The sequence below is a fragment of the Stomoxys calcitrans genome, unplaced genomic scaffold (genome assembly GCF_963082655.1).
Source record: "Stomoxys calcitrans unplaced genomic scaffold, idStoCalc2.1 SCAFFOLD_258, whole genome shotgun sequence".
In the NCBI taxonomy this organism is placed as follows: domain Eukaryota; kingdom Metazoa; phylum Arthropoda; class Insecta; order Diptera; family Muscidae; genus Stomoxys; species Stomoxys calcitrans.
In genome coordinates, this window is record NW_026739306.1 from 6166 (window position 1) to 25930 (window position 19765).

Sequence of the window (19765 nt, forward strand, 5' to 3'; positions counted from 1 at the left end):
TTAAAAATCGAAATTTCACTTGGAAAATTTAAAATGGCTGTATCTCCTAAACTATGCGTCGTAGAGGGAAATGGACCTTAATCCGTGACTCCATCAAAAATCCATTAAAAATCGAAATTTCACTTGGAAAACTTAAAATGGCTGTATCTCCTAAACTATGCGTCGTAGAGGGAAATGGGCCTTAATCCGTGACTCCATCAAAAATCCATTAAAAATCGATATTTCACTTGGAAAACTTAAAATGGCTGTATCTCCTAAACTATGCGTCGTAGAGGGAAATGGGCCTTAATCCGTGACTCCATCAAAAATCCATTAAAAATCGATATTTCACTTGGAAAACTTAAAATGGCTGTATCTCCTAAACTATGCGTCGTAGAGGGAAATGGGCCTTAATCCGTGACTCCATCAAAAATCCATTAAAAATCGAAATTTCACTTGGAAAATTTAAAATGGCTGTATCTCCTAAACTATGCGTCGTAGAGGGAAATGGGCCTTTATTCGTGACTCCTCGAAAAATCCATTAAAAATCTAAATTTCAGTTGGAAAACTTAAAATGGCTGTATCTCCTAAACTATGCGTCGTAGAGGGAAATGAGCCTTAATTCGTGACTCCTCGAAAAATCCATTAAAAATCGAAATTTCCCTTGGAAAACTTAAAATGGCTGTATCTCCTAGACTATGCGTCGTAGAGGGAAATGGGCCTTAATACTTGGAAAATTTAAAATGGCTGTATCTCCTAAACTATGCGTCGTAGAGGGAAATAAGCCTTAATTCGTGACTCCTCGAAAAATCCATTAAAAATCGAAATTTCAGTTGGAAAGCTTAAAATGGCTGTATCTCCTTAACTAAGCGTCGTAGAGGGAAATGAGTCTTAATCCGTGACTCCATTAAAATTCAATAAAAATCTAAATTTCACTTGGAAAACTTAAAATGGCTGTATCTCCTAAACTATGCGTCGAAAAATCCATTAAAAATCGAAATTTCCCTTGGAAAACTTAAAATGGCTGTATCTCCTAAACTATGCGTCGTAGAGGGAAATTGGCTTTAATCCGTGACTCCATCGAAAATCCAATAAAAATCGAAATTTCACTTGGAATACTTAAGATGGCTGTATCTCCTAAACTATGCGTCGTAGAGGGAAATGGGCCTTAATCTGTGACTCCATCAAAAATCCATTAAAAATCGAAATTTCACTTGGAAAACTTAAAATGGCTGTATCTCCTAAACTATGCGTCGTAGAGGGAAATGGGCCTTAATCTGTGACTCCTCGAAAAATCCATTAAAAATCGAAATTTCCCTTGGAAAACTTAAAATGGCTGTATCTCCTAAACTATGCGTCGTAGAGGGAAATGGGCCTTAATCCGTGACTCCATCAAAAATCCATTAAAAATCGAAATTTCACTTGGAAAGCTTAAAATAGCTGTATCTCCTTAACTAAGCGTCGTAGAGGGAAATGAGTCTTAATCCGTGACTCCATTAAAATTCAATAAAAATCTAAATTTCACTTGGAAAACTTAAAATGGCTGTATCTCCTAAACTATGCGTCGTAGAGGGAAATGGGCCTTAATCTGTGACTCCATCAAAAATCCATTAAAAATCGAAATCTCACTTGGAAAACTTAAAATGGCTGTATCTCCTAAACTATGCGTCGTAGAGGGAAATGGGCCTTAATCTGTGACTCCTCGAAAAATCCATTAAAAATCGAAATTTCCCTTGGAAAACTTAAAATGGCTGTATCTCCTAAACTATGCGTCGTAGAGGGAAATGGACCTTAATCTGTGACTCCATCAAAAATCCATTAAAAATCGATATTTCACTTGGAAAACTTAAAATGGCTGTATCTCCTAAACTATGCGTCGTAGAGGGAAATGGGCCTTAATCCGTGACTCCATCAAAAATCCATTAAAAATCGAAATTTCACTTGGAAAACTTAAAATGGCTGTATCTCCTAAACTATGCGTCGTAGAGGGAAATGAGCCTTAATCCGTGACTCCATCAAAAATCCATTAAAAATCGAAATTTCACTTGGAAAATTTAAAATGGCTGTATCTCCTAAACTATGCGTCGTAGAGGGAAATGGACCTTAATCCGTGACTCCATCAAAAATCCATTAAAAATCGAAATTTCACTTGGAAAACTTAAAATGGCTGTATCTCCTAAACTATGCGTCGTAGAGGGAAATGGGCCTTAATCCGTGACTCCATCAAAAATCCATTAAAAATCGATATTTCACTTGGAAAACTTAAAATGGCTGTATCTCCTAAACTATGCGTCGTAGAGGGAAATGGGCCTTAATCCGTGACTCCATCAAAAATCCATTAAAAATCGATATTTCACTTGGAAAACTTAAAATGGCTGTATCTCCTAAACTATGCGTCGTAGAGGGAAATGGGCCTTAATCCGTGACTCCATCAAAAATCCATTAAAAATCGAAATTTCACTTGGAAAATTTAAAATGGCTGTATCTCCTAAACTATGCGTCGTAGAGGGAAATGGGCCTTTATTCGTGACTCCTCGAAAAATCCATTAAAAATCTAAATTTCAGTTGGAAAACTTAAAATGGCTGTATCTCCTAAACTATGCGTCGTAGAGGGAAATGAGCCTTAATTCGTGACTCCTCGAAAAATCCATTAAAAATCGAAATTTCCCTTGGAAAACTTAAAATGGCTGTATCTCCTAGACTATGCGTCGTAGAGGGAAATGGGCCTTAATACTTGGAAAATTTAAAATGGCTGTATCTCCTAAACTATGCGTCGTAGAGGGAAATAAGCCTTAATTCGTGACTCCTCGAAAAATCCATTAAAAATCGAAATTTCAGTTGGAAAGCTTAAAATGGCTGTATCTCCTTAACTAAGCGTCGTAGAGGGAAATGAGTCTTAATCCGTGACTCCATTAAAATTCAATAAAAATCTAAATTTCACTTGGAAAACTTAAAATGGCTGTATCTCCTAAACTATGCGTCGTAGAGGGAAATTGGCTTTAATCCGTGACTCCATCGAAAATCCAATAAAAATCGAAATTTCACTTGGAATACTTAAAATGGCTGTATCTCCTAAACTATGCGTCGTAGAGGGAAATGGGCCTTAATCTGTGACTCCATCAAAAATCCATTAAAAATCGAAATTTCACTTGGAAAACTTAAAATGGCTGTATCTCCTAAACTATGCGTCGTAGAGGGAAATGGGCCTTAATCTGTGACTCCTCGAAAAATCCATTAAAAATCGAAATTTCCCTTGGAAAACTTAAAATGGCTGTATCTCCTAAACTATGCGTCGTAGAGGGAAATGGGCCTTAATCCGTGACTCCATCAAAAATCCATTAAAAATCGAAATTTCACTTGGAAAGCTTAAAATGGCTGTATCTCCTTAACTAAGCGTCGTAGAGGGAAATGAGTCTTAATCCGTGACTCCATTAAAATTCAATAAAAATCTAAATTTCACTTGGAAAACTTAAAATGGCTGTATCTCCTAAACTATGCGTCGTAGAGGGAAATGGGCCTTAATCTGTGACTCCATCAAAAATCCATTAAAAATCGAAATTTCACTTGGAAAACTTAAAATGGCTGTATCTCCTAAACTATGCGTCGTAGAGGGAAATGGGCCTTAATCTGTGACTCCTCGAAAAATCCATTAAAAATCGAAATTTCCCTTGGAAAACTTAAAATGGCTGTATCTCCTAAACTATGCGTCGTAGAGGGAAATGGGCCTTAATCCGTGACTCCATCAAAAATCCATTAAAAATCGAAATTTCACTTGGAAAACTTAAAATGGCTGTATCTCCTAAACTATGCGTCGTAGAGGGAAATGGGCCTTAATCTGTGACTCCATCAAAAATCCTTTAAAAATCGAAATTTCACTTGAAAAATTTAAAATGGCTGTATCTCCTAAACTATGCGTCGTAGAGGGAAATGGGCCTTAATCCGTGACTCCATCAAAAATCCATTAAAAATTAAAATTTCACTTGGAAAACTTAAAATGGCTGTATCTCCTAAACTATGCGTCGAAGAGGGAAATGGGCCTTAATCCGTGACTCCATCAAAAATCCATTAAAAATCGAAATTTCACTTGGAAAACTTAAAATAGCTGTATCTCCTAAACTATGCGTCGTAGAAGGAAATGAGCCTTAATTCGTGACTCCTCGAAAAATCCATTAAAAATCGAAATTTCCCTTGGAAAACTTAAAATGGCTGTATCTCCTAAACTATGCGTCGTAGAGGGAAATGGCTGTATCTCCTAAACTATGCGTCGTAGAGGGAAATGGACCTTAATCCGTGACTCCATCAAAAATCCATTAAAAATCGAAATTTCACTTGGAAAACTTAAAATGGCTGTATCTCCTAAACTATGCGTCGTAGAGGGAAATGAGCCTAAATTCGTGACTCCTCGAAAAATCCATTAAAAATCGAAATTTCCCTTGGAAAACTTAAAATGGCTGTATCTCCTAAACTATGCGTCGTAGAGGGAAATGGACCTTAATCCGTGACTCCATCAAAAATCTATTAAAAATCGAAATTTCACTTGGAAAACTTAAAATGGCTGTATCTCCTAAACTATGCGTCGTAGAGGGAAATAAGCCTTAATTCGTGACTGCTCGAAAAATCCATTAAAAATCGAAATTTTACTTCGAAAACTTAAAATCTCTGTATCTCCTAAACTATGCGTCGTAGAGGGAAATGGGCCTTAATCCGTGACTCCATCAAAAATCCATTAAAAATCGAAATTTCACTTGGAAAACTTAAAATGGCTGTATCTCCTAAACTATGCGTCGTAGAGGGAAATGAGCCGTAATTCGTGACTCCTCGAAAAATCCAGTAAAAATCGAAATTTCAGTTGAAAAACTTTAAATGGCTGTATCTCCTAAACTATGCGTCGTAGAGGGAAATAAGCCTTAATTCGTGACTCCTCGAAAAATCCATTAAAAATCGAAATTTTACTTGGAAAACTTAAAATCTCTGTATCTCCTAAACTATGCGTCGTAGAGGGATGTAAAAAGGGGGCTGGGGGTCGTTGGTGACAGCAGCTGGATTTGGTGGAGTCCAAGAGAGATGGTGGAGTGCACAATTGTCACCAATACCCGGAGGGAATTTGTGGACTGTATTTTGTTGTTTTGTATAGATGACAGAACACCCAACTTACGTTGCAGGTATGGAATGTATGTGGATATTATAATTTCTCAGTATATGAGAAAGTAGAAGTTGGCGCCAAAGAAAAGAACAAAGTGGGGAATTTCGTTGGAGTTCAAATGTCTTTTATGGGAAATAATTGGATGCTCACCGTTGGGGATACAAGTAAAAAGTGAAGTAGTTTTGGTTCTATGGCTCACCAAGAAATCTATGACAGATATTTAGATAAAATTCATAAATACAAATAATTCACAATAGGGTTAGTTCAAAGCTACAAAAGATTAATTCTTTATTTCCATTGATTTTAAAACTAGAGTTTAGATAGGTGAGCCATAGAACTAAGAGTCAGTTATATTCAAATTCAAAATAGTTAAGTCTAAACATTGAGTTTAGACATGCTGCCGGGCAACAAAAAGTTATTTTGGTGTCAACAAAGCACGGAAGCCAAGGCCCGAATTGCCTCAGACAGAATCTTCTGGTTTGCCGCTGCTACATTATTGTCTGGTGTCGTTTGACCCGTGTTGCTGTTATTGTAGGCTGCTCTGCGAAGACTGCCAGTCGTTTTGTGCTTGGTGGTTTTCCCATTAGATTGATTCGGTTTGCGATTGATGTAGTTAGGATGCAGTAAAGTATTGTGGGGCCTGGCACAAATACGGCACATGTTTCTGGATCTGCAGTCCCGAAATCTATGGCTTCGTGCCAAGCAATTCGCACAGTAGGTTTCACGTAGGACGAAAATGTTCCTTTGTTTTGGGCTCATACTTAAAAATGTAGGGCAAACTTTAAGTGCATGGAATCTATCGCATAGTTTGCACCTGTAGACATTTGGGGAACGTGACCGACGTGTAAGGGATGATCTGAAATGGTGTATATGAAATTAATGATAGAATGTTGTGGGTTTGTTAGTATGATATGTTGTCGCTGTGATTCAAAGGGTTAGAATTTGTTATTGGGGTTCGTTGGAGGTATCCGAAAGGGGTAAGTAGCACAATTTGGATATGGGTCTATTAATAATTCCAGCCTCTGTACGCACATCGGCTATACGGACATTCGCATCAGGTCCAGGATACGTTTTTACAATTCTTCCTAAACGCCATTCATGAGGTGGAAGCAAATCGTCGATTACAACAACTAAATCGTTAATATTCAAATTTGGGCTTTGTCTTTGCCATTTATAGCGCTTGTGCATTGTCTTCAAATAATCTTCTTTCCATCTAAGAGCAAATTGATGGTGAAGAGCCTTTAATTTCAACCATTTATTCACCAGCGATAATTTGGGAGAAGTGGGCTCTGGAAATGCGAGTAAAGGAGCGCCTTTAAGAAAGTGACCCGGTGTCAGGGCAGTAAGATCCGATGGGTCCTCTGTTATTGCGGAGATGGGGCGAGAGTTTAAAACTCCTTCGATTCGAGCAAGAAGGGTTGTAAATTGCTCGAAGGTGAATCTATGGGCGCCTGCTAATTTCCTAAAATGGGTCTTAAAACTCTTGACGGCTGCCTCCCAAAGGCCACCCATATGAGGAGCATGAGGTGGGATAAACTTCCACTCAAACCCATGGATTGCATACTTTTGGGATATATTACTGGAAGCCGAATTGAGAAAGTGTGAGAACTCTCTTAGCAAAGCTCTGCTAGCCCCAACGAAGTTGCGACCATTATCTGAATATACTCTACATGGGAGCCCTCGCCTCCCTACAAATCTGGCAAATGCAGCTTCAAAGGCTGCAGCCGATAAATCAGAGCAGGCTTCGAGGTGAATGGCCTTTGTGCTGAAACATACAAACACACATACATAGCCTTTTATGATGGGTGCTCTCCTTAGGGTGGAACTCTTGAGTTCGAAAGGGCCGGCAAAATCAGTCCCGATGACATGAAACGGTGGCGATAGTGTGCAACGATCTGGGGGTAAGGGTGACATTATTTGGGAGCTTGGCCTGTGCCTGTAAATAGTGCAGGTTTTGCATTTGTGTATAATACCTTTGATCCTAGGTTTTAAACGTGAAATATAATATTCGGTTTGTACAAACCTGCACATTTGGTTACATTCAGCATGTGCTAGGAAGATATGCAAATGAGATAAATATAGACGGCTAAAATCGGAGTTTCCAGGCAGTATGATTGGATATCTTTCTTTATATGGCAAAAAGGAATAAGTAAGACGACCGTTCACTCGCAATATTTTGTCTGTGTCCAAAAATGGGTTTAAAGAAAACAATGTGCTCTTACTAGATATAGGTTGTGAGTTCAAAAGAGCATCAAACTCACTGGGGTATGCCTGTTTCTGAGTGAGAAAGATTAAACGTCTTTTGGTCATTTCTATTTCGCTTTGGGAAAGTTCGATTTTACTAAACGTGTGAGAGTTTCTTAAGTTGGGACTGGTGTTATAGAAAATCGAAAAATATAGGAAATAACCCTTAATGCTCGCGCATACGAAGAAAACCTGGAGAGGATGTCGTTTTCTTCAGTTGACGTAACATGGACCTTAATGACTTGTTTCGACAAGTCGGGAATTATCGGGTTTCTGCTAGGCCAAGTTGATTCGGGATTAGTCAACCATGATGGACCCTTCCACCAGAGATTGTTGCCCATGAGATCGGAGGGCTTGCAACCTCGAGTACCAAGATCGGCTGGATTGTCATGAGTTGACACATACCTCCACTTCGCGCCATGGGTGAGTTCATGGATCTGGGAGGTGCGATTTGCAACATAGGGCTCCCATGACCATGGAGGTTTGGACAACCACCCGAGAACAATTGCTGCATCTGTCCAAAGTGTAACGGAGGCAATGTCCCTTTTAACAATGTTCAATACGAACTTTATTAGCAATGCCAGCAGAAGAGCTCCGTTAAGTTCTAGTCTGGGCAAGGAAACATGTTTGAGTGGGGCTACTTTACTCTTGGCAACGAATAAGTTCGAAAAAACAGTAAATGTGTTTGTCTGACACCGAAGATAAACACATGCACAATACGCACCTTTAGAGGCGTCACAAAAGCCATGAATCTCGAGTGTGTCATTGGGAGCGTATTGAATCCATCGTGGTATCTCCACTGCATTAAGGCCTATTAAATCAGATTGTAAATTATTCCAAGTATGAAGAGACTCAGGGGATATTTGGTCATCCCAGCCTGAATTCTCTAGCCAAAGCTGCTGCATAAGCATTTTTGCTCTGATAATAATTGGGGTGATCCAACCGGCGGGATCGAACAACCTCGCAATACAAGACAGCACTTGGCGTTTCGATATTTGCACGTGAACTTCAGTCTGAGTAGTGGAATAGGAAAATTTATCAGTTAAAGCATTCCATTTGATACCTAAAGTTTTTGTAGAACTAGATTCGCAGAGCTTAAGCAAGTCTAGATCATATAGGTCATCACGAGGGAGTCCTTCGAGTAGCTTGGGATCGTTCGCTGTGATTTTCTTTAGTGGAAATCCAGCCGATTTTAGAACTGAAATTAGTTTTCTTCTTGAGTCGACAGCTTCTTCGATTGAAAAACCACCAAAAAGAATGTCGTCAACATACGTTTCATTGCGTAAAATGTTAGCGACTTGAGGGAACTCCTTTTCGGAGTCTGCGGCGAGTTGCAGCAAGGTGCGAATTGCCAGAAAGGGGGCACAATTTATGCCAAAAGTTACTGTGTTTAATTGGTAGTCTTTTATTGGGCCTGTAGGGTCAATCTGAAAGAGAATTCTCTGGTAGGGTCTGTCATCGGGATGTACCTTTATTTGTCGATACATTTTTTGTATATCTCCACTATAAACGAATCTGTATCTTCTCCAATTGAGAACGGTTGCTATTAGATCTGTTTGTAGAGTGGGTCCAGAGTGGAGGACATCATTAAGCGAAAACCCAGAGTTAGTTTTGCGGGATGCATTGAATACGACCCTAACCTTTGTCGTCTTGTGGTCAGGGCGCACTACTGCATGGTGAGGGAGGTAAAATGAGTAATATTTACCTTCAGAGTAAATCTCTTCGGAAGCAGTTTCTTCCATATGATTCATAGAGACATATTCGTTAAGAACCGTATTATACTGTTCCTGTAACTCGGGATCTTTAGACAGACTTCGATCCATTCTAGTATATTGGCCAAGCGCAAGGAATCTTGAGGAGCCAAGGCTTATGTCTTGTGGAAATTCTTCCTTAAAGGGGAGCCTTACAACATATCGCCCATCTGCATCGCGAGTTGTTGTTTTTGAGTAAAATTCCTCACAATATCTGGCTGATGGTGGTACCCGGACACTAGAAGGAACTTCCTCCAATTCCCAAAATTTCTTGAGGATCTCACTAAGATCATCTCTTTCGCGGGGGACTACCTTAGTAGTGAATGAGCTAATAGTTTCTACGGTCACAGGACCACTTAGGACCCATCCGAAAATAGTGTTATACGCAGAAGCTATTCCACAAATATTCTTCTTGATTCCATCTAGATTGATGAAACGCTCGCAGTCATTACCAAGAATGAGATCAATATTTGAGGACTTATTAAAGTTCGGATCCGCTAGTTCAAGTTCTTGAAGTTCTGGGGTGAGAGGGAACTCAAACGACACAGATGGTAGCTTCTTTGTGACTTTGGGCAAAACAATAGCGGTCAAATTGCACCTTATACAGGGTGGCTGATGAAAGCCGCTACCAAAAAAAAATGTAATAACTTTTTTTCTATTTAATAATAATAATTTAATAATTAATTTAATTAATTAATTAATTAATTTAATTAATAATAATTTAATAATTAATTTAATAATTTAATTTAACATGAATAAAAGAAAAATGTATTCCATACACCGAAAAAAAAATGTAGCAATATTCATCATTGTAGCAATATTCATCAGCCACCCTGTATTATGCCTTTTTGAATAAATGACAATATCGCACTCTTTGTCAGCCCTCTGAGTAGAGGCACCAATACCGCCAATTTCGAAAAGAGATCTGCGATAAGGGATACGTAAAAGGTTTCTGATTTTCTCGGAAAGGAAAGTTCTTTGAGAACCAGAGTCAATCAGAGCTCTGACTGTAAACAATTCGCCCTGATTCTCAATCTGTACCAACGCGGTACGAAGAAGAATTGTCTCATTGTTGTGAGAAAAATTAGCCTGGGTTTGTGAAAAGTTCTTAGGCGAAGTTGAAGGCGCTGAATTATCAGTTGTAAATTTTGGGATACTTTCAGATGTATTTCTGATCTCACCAAAAGTTCTCGTGTTGGAAAATTTTCCTTCGGGCTTAGGATTGGTCGTTTGATCTAAATGAAGTAGGGTATGATGAGACTTTCTACATGAAAGGCAAGTATTCTTACTCTTACATTTATTCTTCATGTGATTATTAGAGAGACAATTGTTGCAGATTTTGTTTTTAAACACAAAATCTATTCGTTCCTGGGCTGAGAATTCGCGGAACTTGGGACAGATTCGAATGCTATGATCCTTCTTGCACAACAGGCAAAAAGAATTGAGTTTTTCTTGAGATGCATAAGTCTGAATTTCTTTCGGCTCATGGGATGATTTCCATTCTGGGAAGCTATGGCGTTCTTTTGCCGACTTGAAGCTCGATATTCTCTCGACCACTTCAAAACGATTTATTAGAAACTCATCCATTTGGGACCAACTTGGGAGTTCACGGTGGGATTTTAGGGACTGTTCCCATTGGGAGATTGTTTCCTCTGGTAGCTTGGTAGATATTAGGTATATCAAAAGGGGATCCCAGCTATCAACTTTAACATCTAACGACCTTAAAGTACAGAGACAATCATTTACTGTAGAGTGAACTTCTTGTAGGGACTCGCTATTCTCTGTACGTGCAACAGGAATACTAAAAAGTATTTTAAGTTGGTTGTCTACTAGTACTCTTTTGTTTTCATAACGTGACTTTAGGGCATTCCAAGCGAGATTGAAGCTCTCGTCACACAATGAGTACCTTTTTACAATAGCTCCTGCACAACCCTTTGTTTTGTTTCTCAAATGGTAGAGCTTCTGAGCTAGGGTGAGTTTGGGGTGACTCACATAAACGGCCGTGAACATATCACGGAAGGATGGCCATTCTTCATAGCTTCCCTTGAATACCTCGGTATCGCATGGAGGTACTTTTATGTAAATATTCGAGTTATCTGAAATCTGGGTATTGACCGGATTTTGAGCCGGAAGGCTATATCTTGCGCTATGTCGAGGGTTAGATCCCTCAGATATTCTGAGAATGTCCATTATCTGGGACCGAGTTTCGTAATACGCCTCAGAACAAACGTTAAAATTGATCTTGGCATTCGCCTTAAAATCCTTCGTATTAGATGATTCGGGAGACAGAATCAGTGTTTCGTAGGCCACTTGCAGTTTTTTCCATCTATTCTCCAAATCGTCTAATTTTACTTCGAGAAGGGAGTCTGTTTGGTCAGTTATATCAGTTTTCTCGAATGACTGACAAAAGCTGACCAAATGATCGCATTCAAAAAGAAATTTCTCGTGAATTGGGGAAGGTTTTACCATTCCGCTGCCAGCAGCGGCAGAAGAACTGCGCGCATCTGTTGGCTCTGTCATATCTTGGCCTATGAGAAAAAGACTTAAAAAACTAAGTCCAGTCTTTATTTAAGAGAACTTTGTGAACTCTTACAAATGAAATTCTGTCTTGTATTTCAGACAATAAATCTCGTTCTGAAGTAAAATAAACAGAGAATTTCTCAAGCCTAAGTGAAATTGAATTCGACGTTAAATCCCCAAATGCCCAGAGTCGGACTTCCTCAGTTGGAAGGCCACGGACAATTTTCAGTGTCAAAATATACGAAATTGAAAGTCTCAGGCAATTGACACAACAGTTAGGTTATGATTTGATCCATATGACCTTACCGATAGCTAGTTATCTATCGCTTTCGGTGCTATACCTCAGTTGAAAGGAAATAGCTTGCGGTTACTTGTAAACCGGAGAATCTTATAATTACTATACCTCAGTTAGCAAAGTATAGCTTGGGGTTAGAAAAGACCCCTATAGTTCGTTCAATGTAGCGTTGTCTATGCTTCCTTCGTCGGAAGCGAAAAGATGTGAGCAATAAATAAAAAGTATACCACAATAGAAGTCTTGAAGACGTTAGGTTAGAACATAAATTTCATAGATTCCCCTATCATCAAAGGATTCTTAGCATTGCAATCTGTTTTGCAGTCAAATGAGTCTAAGAAAATTTTGGGCACCAATTTTCTCAAATAAAATTTGTGGTAATTTTAAATTTCAATTTATTTAAATAAATAATATGTGTAAAAACAATGTTTCAATAAATGCGAGTATGCTTATAGAAAGTTGCTAAAAGTCTTGTATAGAGAATTTTGGGTTAGGTAGTGTAATTAGATTTATAAGTTTTCTGTTTTAAAAGATTCTAGATTTTTAATTCGACAAAATGTTGGTAATAAAGATTTGAAGTTAGTACTGTGGTGAAATTTTCAAAAAATTTTGAGTGTATAAAGTATCACAGTTTAAGATTTTTGTCCTCTTCAAATTTCCATTTCGTTTTTCAATAAGGCTGCTGCTTTTTTATTTGGTAGTTAAATATATTTCCTCTCTGATAGTTAGTACCTCAAACATATAATCCAAGTGAATTTATTATTTCCTTTACAATACCGTAGTCGGAACACTGTGCGAGTATAAGAGTCGTCATTTGACGTTTATATGGGAGAGAGGCACTTTCGTTGTGATTGTTCGTTTGTTTTGTTTTCACCACAGTTGCGAACAAATTTAAAATTTTGTAGTAAGGGTTTGTTAAAAATTTCTATGAGGTTAATTCATAATTTACCTTTTGTACTTGCATGCCAGCCGATAAAAATATAATGCTTGTTTTTTTTTTTTTGTAATTTTTTAGTTATTTCTTTTTTTATTTTTGAAACCGAAAACCGATCTTATCCGTTTATAGACCAAACTGGTTGTCTATTTTGTTTTGTTTTGTTTTTTTTTGTTTTTTTTTTTTTTTTTTTTTTTTTTTAGATTCAAAAAAAATTATATTGCCACAATTGTATAGAGATAATTTTCGAAATAATATCACGATTTTTTTTTTTTTTTTTTTTTATAACCGAAATATCTGATTTTTTGTTTTGATTTAATCGCCTTAAACCTGCTTCACTTTCTTTATTAATTGCAATGGGATTTGCTTTGCTTTTTACCTTCTCCTTTAGTTTTGTATTCTGCTTAATTGTTTCATTTTATCACATATGACTTTGAAGAGAAAGAAATTGATCATAAGAATAATGTAATGACAACTGGAATAGAAAATAGGGTAATGGCATATGACGTAATGAAATGGTGTGATGACAAACGATGAGATAATAAATATTGAGATGGCAAATGATATGATGGCAACTGATGAGATGGGAAATGGTGAGATGGCAAAATGTAATGAAAGAAGCCGAAAGGTGAAACGAAATGGGAATGGAATATGAAATTTTGAAGATGGCGCAAAACTCATCCATATATATTTATATGTATATATGTAAATATGTAACCAAACTCATGGCCTTGATTTACAATGTACATTTTAATATACATATAGATATACATATTATAACGGATTTTTATGTAATCATAATTTATACACGTTTTGGTTGAAAATATTACGGTTTTTATGATTTTGTTGCAACTTTTTTCGATTTTAAAATTTTTCCACTGAATTTTTAACTTTTTTTTTTTACAATTTGCTTCAATTTTCTAAGCCGTTCTCTAATGCAATTTGTCACCTTTTTTATGGGGTTGTTGCTATTCTTTTAAGCGATTTTTTAGTGCAATTTAAAAAAATTTTTTGCTTGGTTTGTTGAAAATTTTTAGCCAATTTCTAATTTATTTTAACCCCTTTTTCAAGAGAGACACGAATTTTTTACAATATTTGGTTCATATATTTTTTTTTTACGTCTTCTGGCTTTACTTTGTAGTTTTTGGCCTTTTTTTTTGTTAAGCTAACAATAGAATTTTCCTTCTCACGTTTAAAAATTTGGCCTTCTTTGAACTTGCGAACGAATTTTACAAACAAAATGTGGACTTTGAGAAATTTCCAGTCTACAAGTTTTTTCCGAACTTTTATAAAACTGTGATAATGAAAAATTGTATGTTAAATTTATGCGGCTTTCGGGTTTCCTTTTTTGTCGAACGAAAAACATGCGCTTTTAGTATTTTTATGACCGGCATTACACAATAACTGGTTTAGGTTAGTTAGATCTTGTTTCGATTACCTTCTGTTTTCTCCATTTTTGTTTGGTGATGATTTTCGCTGTTCTGCATGCTCTCTTCTCGAGCTTACCATGTTGGAGGATCGATGGACCATGTAAAAAGGGGGCTGGGGGTCGTTGGTGACAGCAGCTGGATTTGGTGGAGTCCAAGAGAGATGGTGGAGTGCACAATTGTCACCAATACCCGGAGGGAATTTGTGGACTGTATTTTGTTGTTTTGTATAGATGACAGAACACCCAACTTACGTTGCAGGTATGGAATGTATGTGGATATTATAATTTCTCAGTATATGAGAAAGTAGAAGTTGGCGCCAAAGAAAAGAACAAAGTGGGGAATTTCGTTGGAGTTCAAATGTCTTTTATGGGAAATAATTGGATGCTCACCGTTGGGGATACAAGTAAAAAGTGAAGTAGTTTTGGTTCTATGGCTCACCAAGAAATCTATGACAGATATTTAGATAAAATTCATAAATACAAATAATTCACAATAGGGTTAGTTCAAAGCTACAAAAGATTAATTCTTTATTTCCATTGATTTTAAAACTAGAGTTTAGATAGGTGAGCCATAGAACTAAGAGTCAGTTATATTCAAATTCAAAATAGTTAAGTCTAAACATTGAGTTTAGACAAGGGAAATGGGCCTTAATCCGTGACTCCATCAAAAATCCATTAAAAATCGAAATTTCACTTGGAAAACTTAAAATGGCTGTATCTCCTAAACTATGCGTCGTAGAGGGAAATGGACCTTAATCCGTGACTCCATCAAAAATCTATTAAAAATCGAAATTTCACTTGGAAAACTTAAAATGGCTGTATCTCCTAAACTATGCGTCGTAGAGGGAAATAAGCCTTAATTCGTGACTCCTCGAAAAATCCATTAAAAATCGAAATTTTACTTGGAAAACTTAAAATCTCTGTATCTCCTAAACTATGCGTCGTAGAGGGAAATGGGCCTTAATCCGTGACTCCATCAAAAATCCATTAAAAATCGAAATTTCACTTGGAAAATTTAAAATGGCTGTATCTCCTAAACTATGCGTCGTAGAGGGAAATGAGCCTTAATTCGTGACTCCTCGAAAAATCCATTAAAAATCGAAATTTCCCTTGGAAAACTTAAAATGGCTGTATCTCCTAAACTATGCGTCGTAGAGGGAAATGGGCCTTAATCCGTGACTCCATCAAAAATCCATTAAAAATCGAAATTTCACTTGGAAAACTTAAAATGGCTGTATCTCCTAAACTATGCGTCGTAGAGGGAAATGGACCTTAATCCGTGACTCCATCAAAAATCTATTAAAAATCGAAATTTCACTTGGAAAACTTAAAATGGCTGTATCTCTTAAACTATGCGTCGTAGAGGGAAATGGACCTTAATTCGTGACTCCATCAAAAATCCATTAAAAATCGAAATTTCACTTGGAAAACTTAAAATGGCTGTATCTCCTAAACTATGCGTCGTAGAGGGAAATGGGCCTTAATCCGTGACTCCATCAAAAATCCATTAAAAATCGAAATTTCACTTGGAAAATTTAAAATGGCTGTATCTCCTAAACTATGCGTCGTAGAGGGAAATGGGCCTTAATCCGTGACTCCATCAAAAATCCTTTAAAAATCGAAATTTCACTTGGAAAACTTAAAATGACTGTATCTCTTAAACTATGCGTCGTAGAGGGAAATGGACCTTAATTCGTGACTCCATCAAAAATCCATTAAAAATCGAAATTTCACTTAGAAAACTTAAAATGGCTGTATCTCCTAAACTATGCGTCGTAGAGGGAAATGGGCCTTAATCTGTGACTCCATCAAAAATCCATTAAAAATCGAAATTTCACTTGGAAAACTTAAAATGGCTGTATCTCCTAAACTATGCGTCGTAGAGGGAAATGGACCTTAATCCGTGACTCCATCAAAAATCTATTAAAAATCGAAATTTCACTTGGAAAACTTAAAATGGCTGTATCTCTTAAACTATGCGTCGTAGAGGGAAATGGACCTTAATTCGTGACTCCATCAAAAATCCATTAAAAATCGAAATTTCACTTGGAAAACTTAAAATGGCTGTATCTCCTAAACTATGCGTCGTAGAGGGAAATGGGCCTTAATCCGTGACTCCATCAAAAATCCATTAAAAATCGAAATTTCACTTGGAAAATTTAAAATGGCTGTATCTCCTAAACTATGCGTCGTAGAGGGAAATGGGCCTTAATCCGTGACTCCATCAAAAATCCTTTAAAAATCGAAATTTCACTTGGAAAACTTAAAATGACTGTATCTCTTAAACTATGCGTCGTAGAGGGAAATGGACCTTAATTCGTGACTCCATCAAAAATCCATTAAAAATCGAAATTTCACTTAGAAAACTTAAAATGGCTGTATCTCCTAAACTATGCGTCGTAGAGGGAAATGGGCCTTAATCTGTGACTCCATCAAAAATCCATTAAAAATCGAAATTTCACTTGGAAAACTTAAAATGGCTGTATCTCCTATGCGTCGTAGAGGGAAATGGACCTTAATCCGTGACTCCATCAAAAATCCATTAAAAATCGAAATTTCACTTGGAAAACTTAAAATGGCTGTATCTCCTAAACTATGCGTCGTAGAGGGAAATTGGCCTTAATCCGTGACTCCATCAAAAATCCATTAAAAATCGAAATTTCACTTGGAAAACTTAAAATGGCTGTATCTCCTAAACTATGCGTCGTAGAGGGAAATTAGCCTTAATTCGTGACTCCTCGAAAAATCCATTAAAAATCAAAATTTCAGTTGGAAAACTTAAAATGGCTGTATCTCCTAAACTATGCGTCGTAGAGGGAAATGGCCCTTAATCCGTGACTCCATCAAAAATCCATTAAAAATCGATATTTCACTTGGAAAACTTAAAATGGCTGTATCTCCTAAACTATGCGTCGTAGAGGGAAATGGGCCTTAATCCGTGACTCCATCAAAAATCCATTAAAAATCGAAATTTCACTTGGAAAACTTAAAATGGCTGTATCTCCTAAACTATGCGGGAAATGGACCTTAATCCGTGACTCCATCAAAAATCCGTTAAAAATCGAAATTTCACTTGGAAAACTTAAAATGGCTGTATCTCCTAAACTATGCGTCGTAGAGGGAAATAAGCCTTAATTCGTGACTCCTCGAAAAATTCATTAAAAATCGAAATTTTACTTGGAAAACTTAAAATCTCTGTATCTCCTAAACTATGCGTCGTAGAGGGAAATGGGCCTTAATCCGTGACTCCATCAAAAATCCATTAAAAATCGAAATTTCACTTGGAAAACTTAAAATGGCTGTATCTCCTAAACTATGCGTCGTAGAGGGAAATGGGCCTTTATTCGTGACTCCTCGAAAAATCCAGTGAAAATCGAAATTTCAGTTGAAAAACTTTAAATGGCTGTATCTCCTAAACTATGCGTCGTAGAGGGAAATGCGCCTTAATCCGTGACTCCATCAAAAATCCATTAAAAATCGAAATTTCACTTGGAAAACTTAAAATAGCTGTATCTCCTAAACTATGCGTCGTAGAGGGAAATGAGCCTTAATTCGTGACTCCTCGAAAAATCCATTAAAAATCGAAATTTCCCTTGGAAAACTTAAAATGGCTGTATCTCCTAAACTATGCGTCGTAGAGGGAAATGGGCCTTAATCCGTGACTCCATCAAAAATCCATTAAAAATCGAAATTTCACTTGGAAAACTTAAAATGGCTGTATCTCCTAAACTATGCGTCGTAGAGGGAAATGGACCTTAATCCGTGACTTCATCAAAAATCTATTAAAAATCGAAATTTCACTTGGAAAACTTAAAATGGCTGTATCTCCTAAACTATGCGTCGTAGAGGGAAATAAGCCTTAATTCGTGACTCCATCAAAAATCCATTAAAAATCGAAATTTCACTTGGAAAACTTAAAATGGCTGTATCTCCTAAACTATGCGTCGTAGAGGGAAATGGGCCTTAATCCGTGACTCCATCAAAAATCCATTAAAAATCAAAATTTCACTTGGAAAACTTAAAATGGCTGTATCTCCTAAACTATGCGTCGTAGAGGGAAATGGGCCTTAATCTGTGACTCCATCAAAAATCCTTTAAAAATCGATATTTCACTTGGAAAATTTAAAATGGCTGTATCTCCTAAACTATGCGTCGTAGAGGGAAATGGGCCTTAATCCGTGACTTCATCAAAAATCCATTAAAAATCGAAATTTCACTTGGAAAACTAAAAATGACTGTATCTCCTAAACTATGCGTCGTAGAGGGAAATGGACCTTAATTCGTGACTCCATCAAAAATCCATTAAAAATCGAAATTTCACTTGGAAAACTTAAAATGGCTGTATCTCCTAAACTATGCGTCGTAGAGGGAAATGGGCCTTAATCTGTGACTCCATCAAAAATCCATTAAAAATCGAAATTTCACTTGGAAAACTTTAAATGGCTGTATCTCCTAAACTATGCGTCGTAGAGGGAAATGGACCTTAATCCGTGACTCCATCAAAAATCCATTAAAAATCGAAATTTCACTTGGAAAACTTAAAATGGCTGTATCTCCTAAACTATGCGTCGTAGAGGGAAATTGGCCTTAATCCGTGACTCCATCAAAAATCCATTAAAAATCGAAATTTCACTTGGAAAACTTAAAATGGCTATATCTCCTAAACTATGCGTCGTAGAGGGAAATGGGCCTTAATCCGTGACTCCTCGAAAAATCCATTAAAAATCAAAATTTCAGTTGGAAAACTTAAAATGGCTGTATCTCCTAAACTATGCGTCGTAGAGGGAAATGGGCCTTAATCCGTGACTCCATCAAAAATCCATTAAAAATCGATATTTCACTTGGAAAACTTAAAATGGCTGTATCTCCTAAACTATGCGTCGTAGAGGGAAATGGGCCTTAATCCGTGACTCCATCAAAAATCCATTAAAAATCGAAATTTCACTTGGAAAATTTAAAATGGCTGTATCTCCTAAACTATGCGTCGTAGAGGGAAATGAGCCTTAATCCGTGACTCCATCAAAAATCCATTAAAAATCGAAATTTCACTTGGAAAACTTAAAATGGCTGTATCTCCTAAACTATGCGTCGTAGAGGGAAATGGACCTTAATCCGTGACTCCATCAAAAATCCGTTAAAAATCGAAATTTCACTTGGAAAACTTAAAATGGCTGTATCTCCTAAACTATGCGTCATAGAAGGAAATGAGCCTTAATCCGTGACTCCATCAAAAATCCATTAAAAATCGATATTTCACTTGGAAAACTTAAAATGGCTGTATCTCCTAAACTATGCGTCGTAGAGGGAAATGGACCTTAATTCGTGACTCCTCGAAAAATCCATTAAAAATCGAAATTTCAGTTGGAAAACTTAAAATGGCTGTATCTCCTAAACTATGCGTCGTAGAGGGAAATGGGCCTTAATCCGTGACTCCATCAAAAATCCATTAAAAATCGAAATTTCAGTTGGAAAA

The 19765-nt window shown here is 37.0% G+C and overlaps 1 protein-coding gene across 1 annotated transcript; it reads right to left on the bottom strand.

The window, feature by feature from the left end:
- Nucleotides 1-5002: 5002 nt before the first annotated feature.
- Nucleotides 5003-14531, bottom strand: LOC131998431 (uncharacterized). The gene is made up of 2 exons (XM_059370714.1): nucleotides 14302-14531; nucleotides 5003-5978 (listed from the first exon to the last, which is right to left on the bottom strand). Exons 1-2 carry the CDS (start codon nucleotides 14391-14393, stop codon nucleotides 5549-5551), a joined length of 522 nt encoding a protein of 173 aa, XP_059226697.1. The 5' UTR covers nucleotides 14394-14531; the 3' UTR covers nucleotides 5003-5548.
- Nucleotides 14532-19765: the final 5234 nt, after the last annotated feature.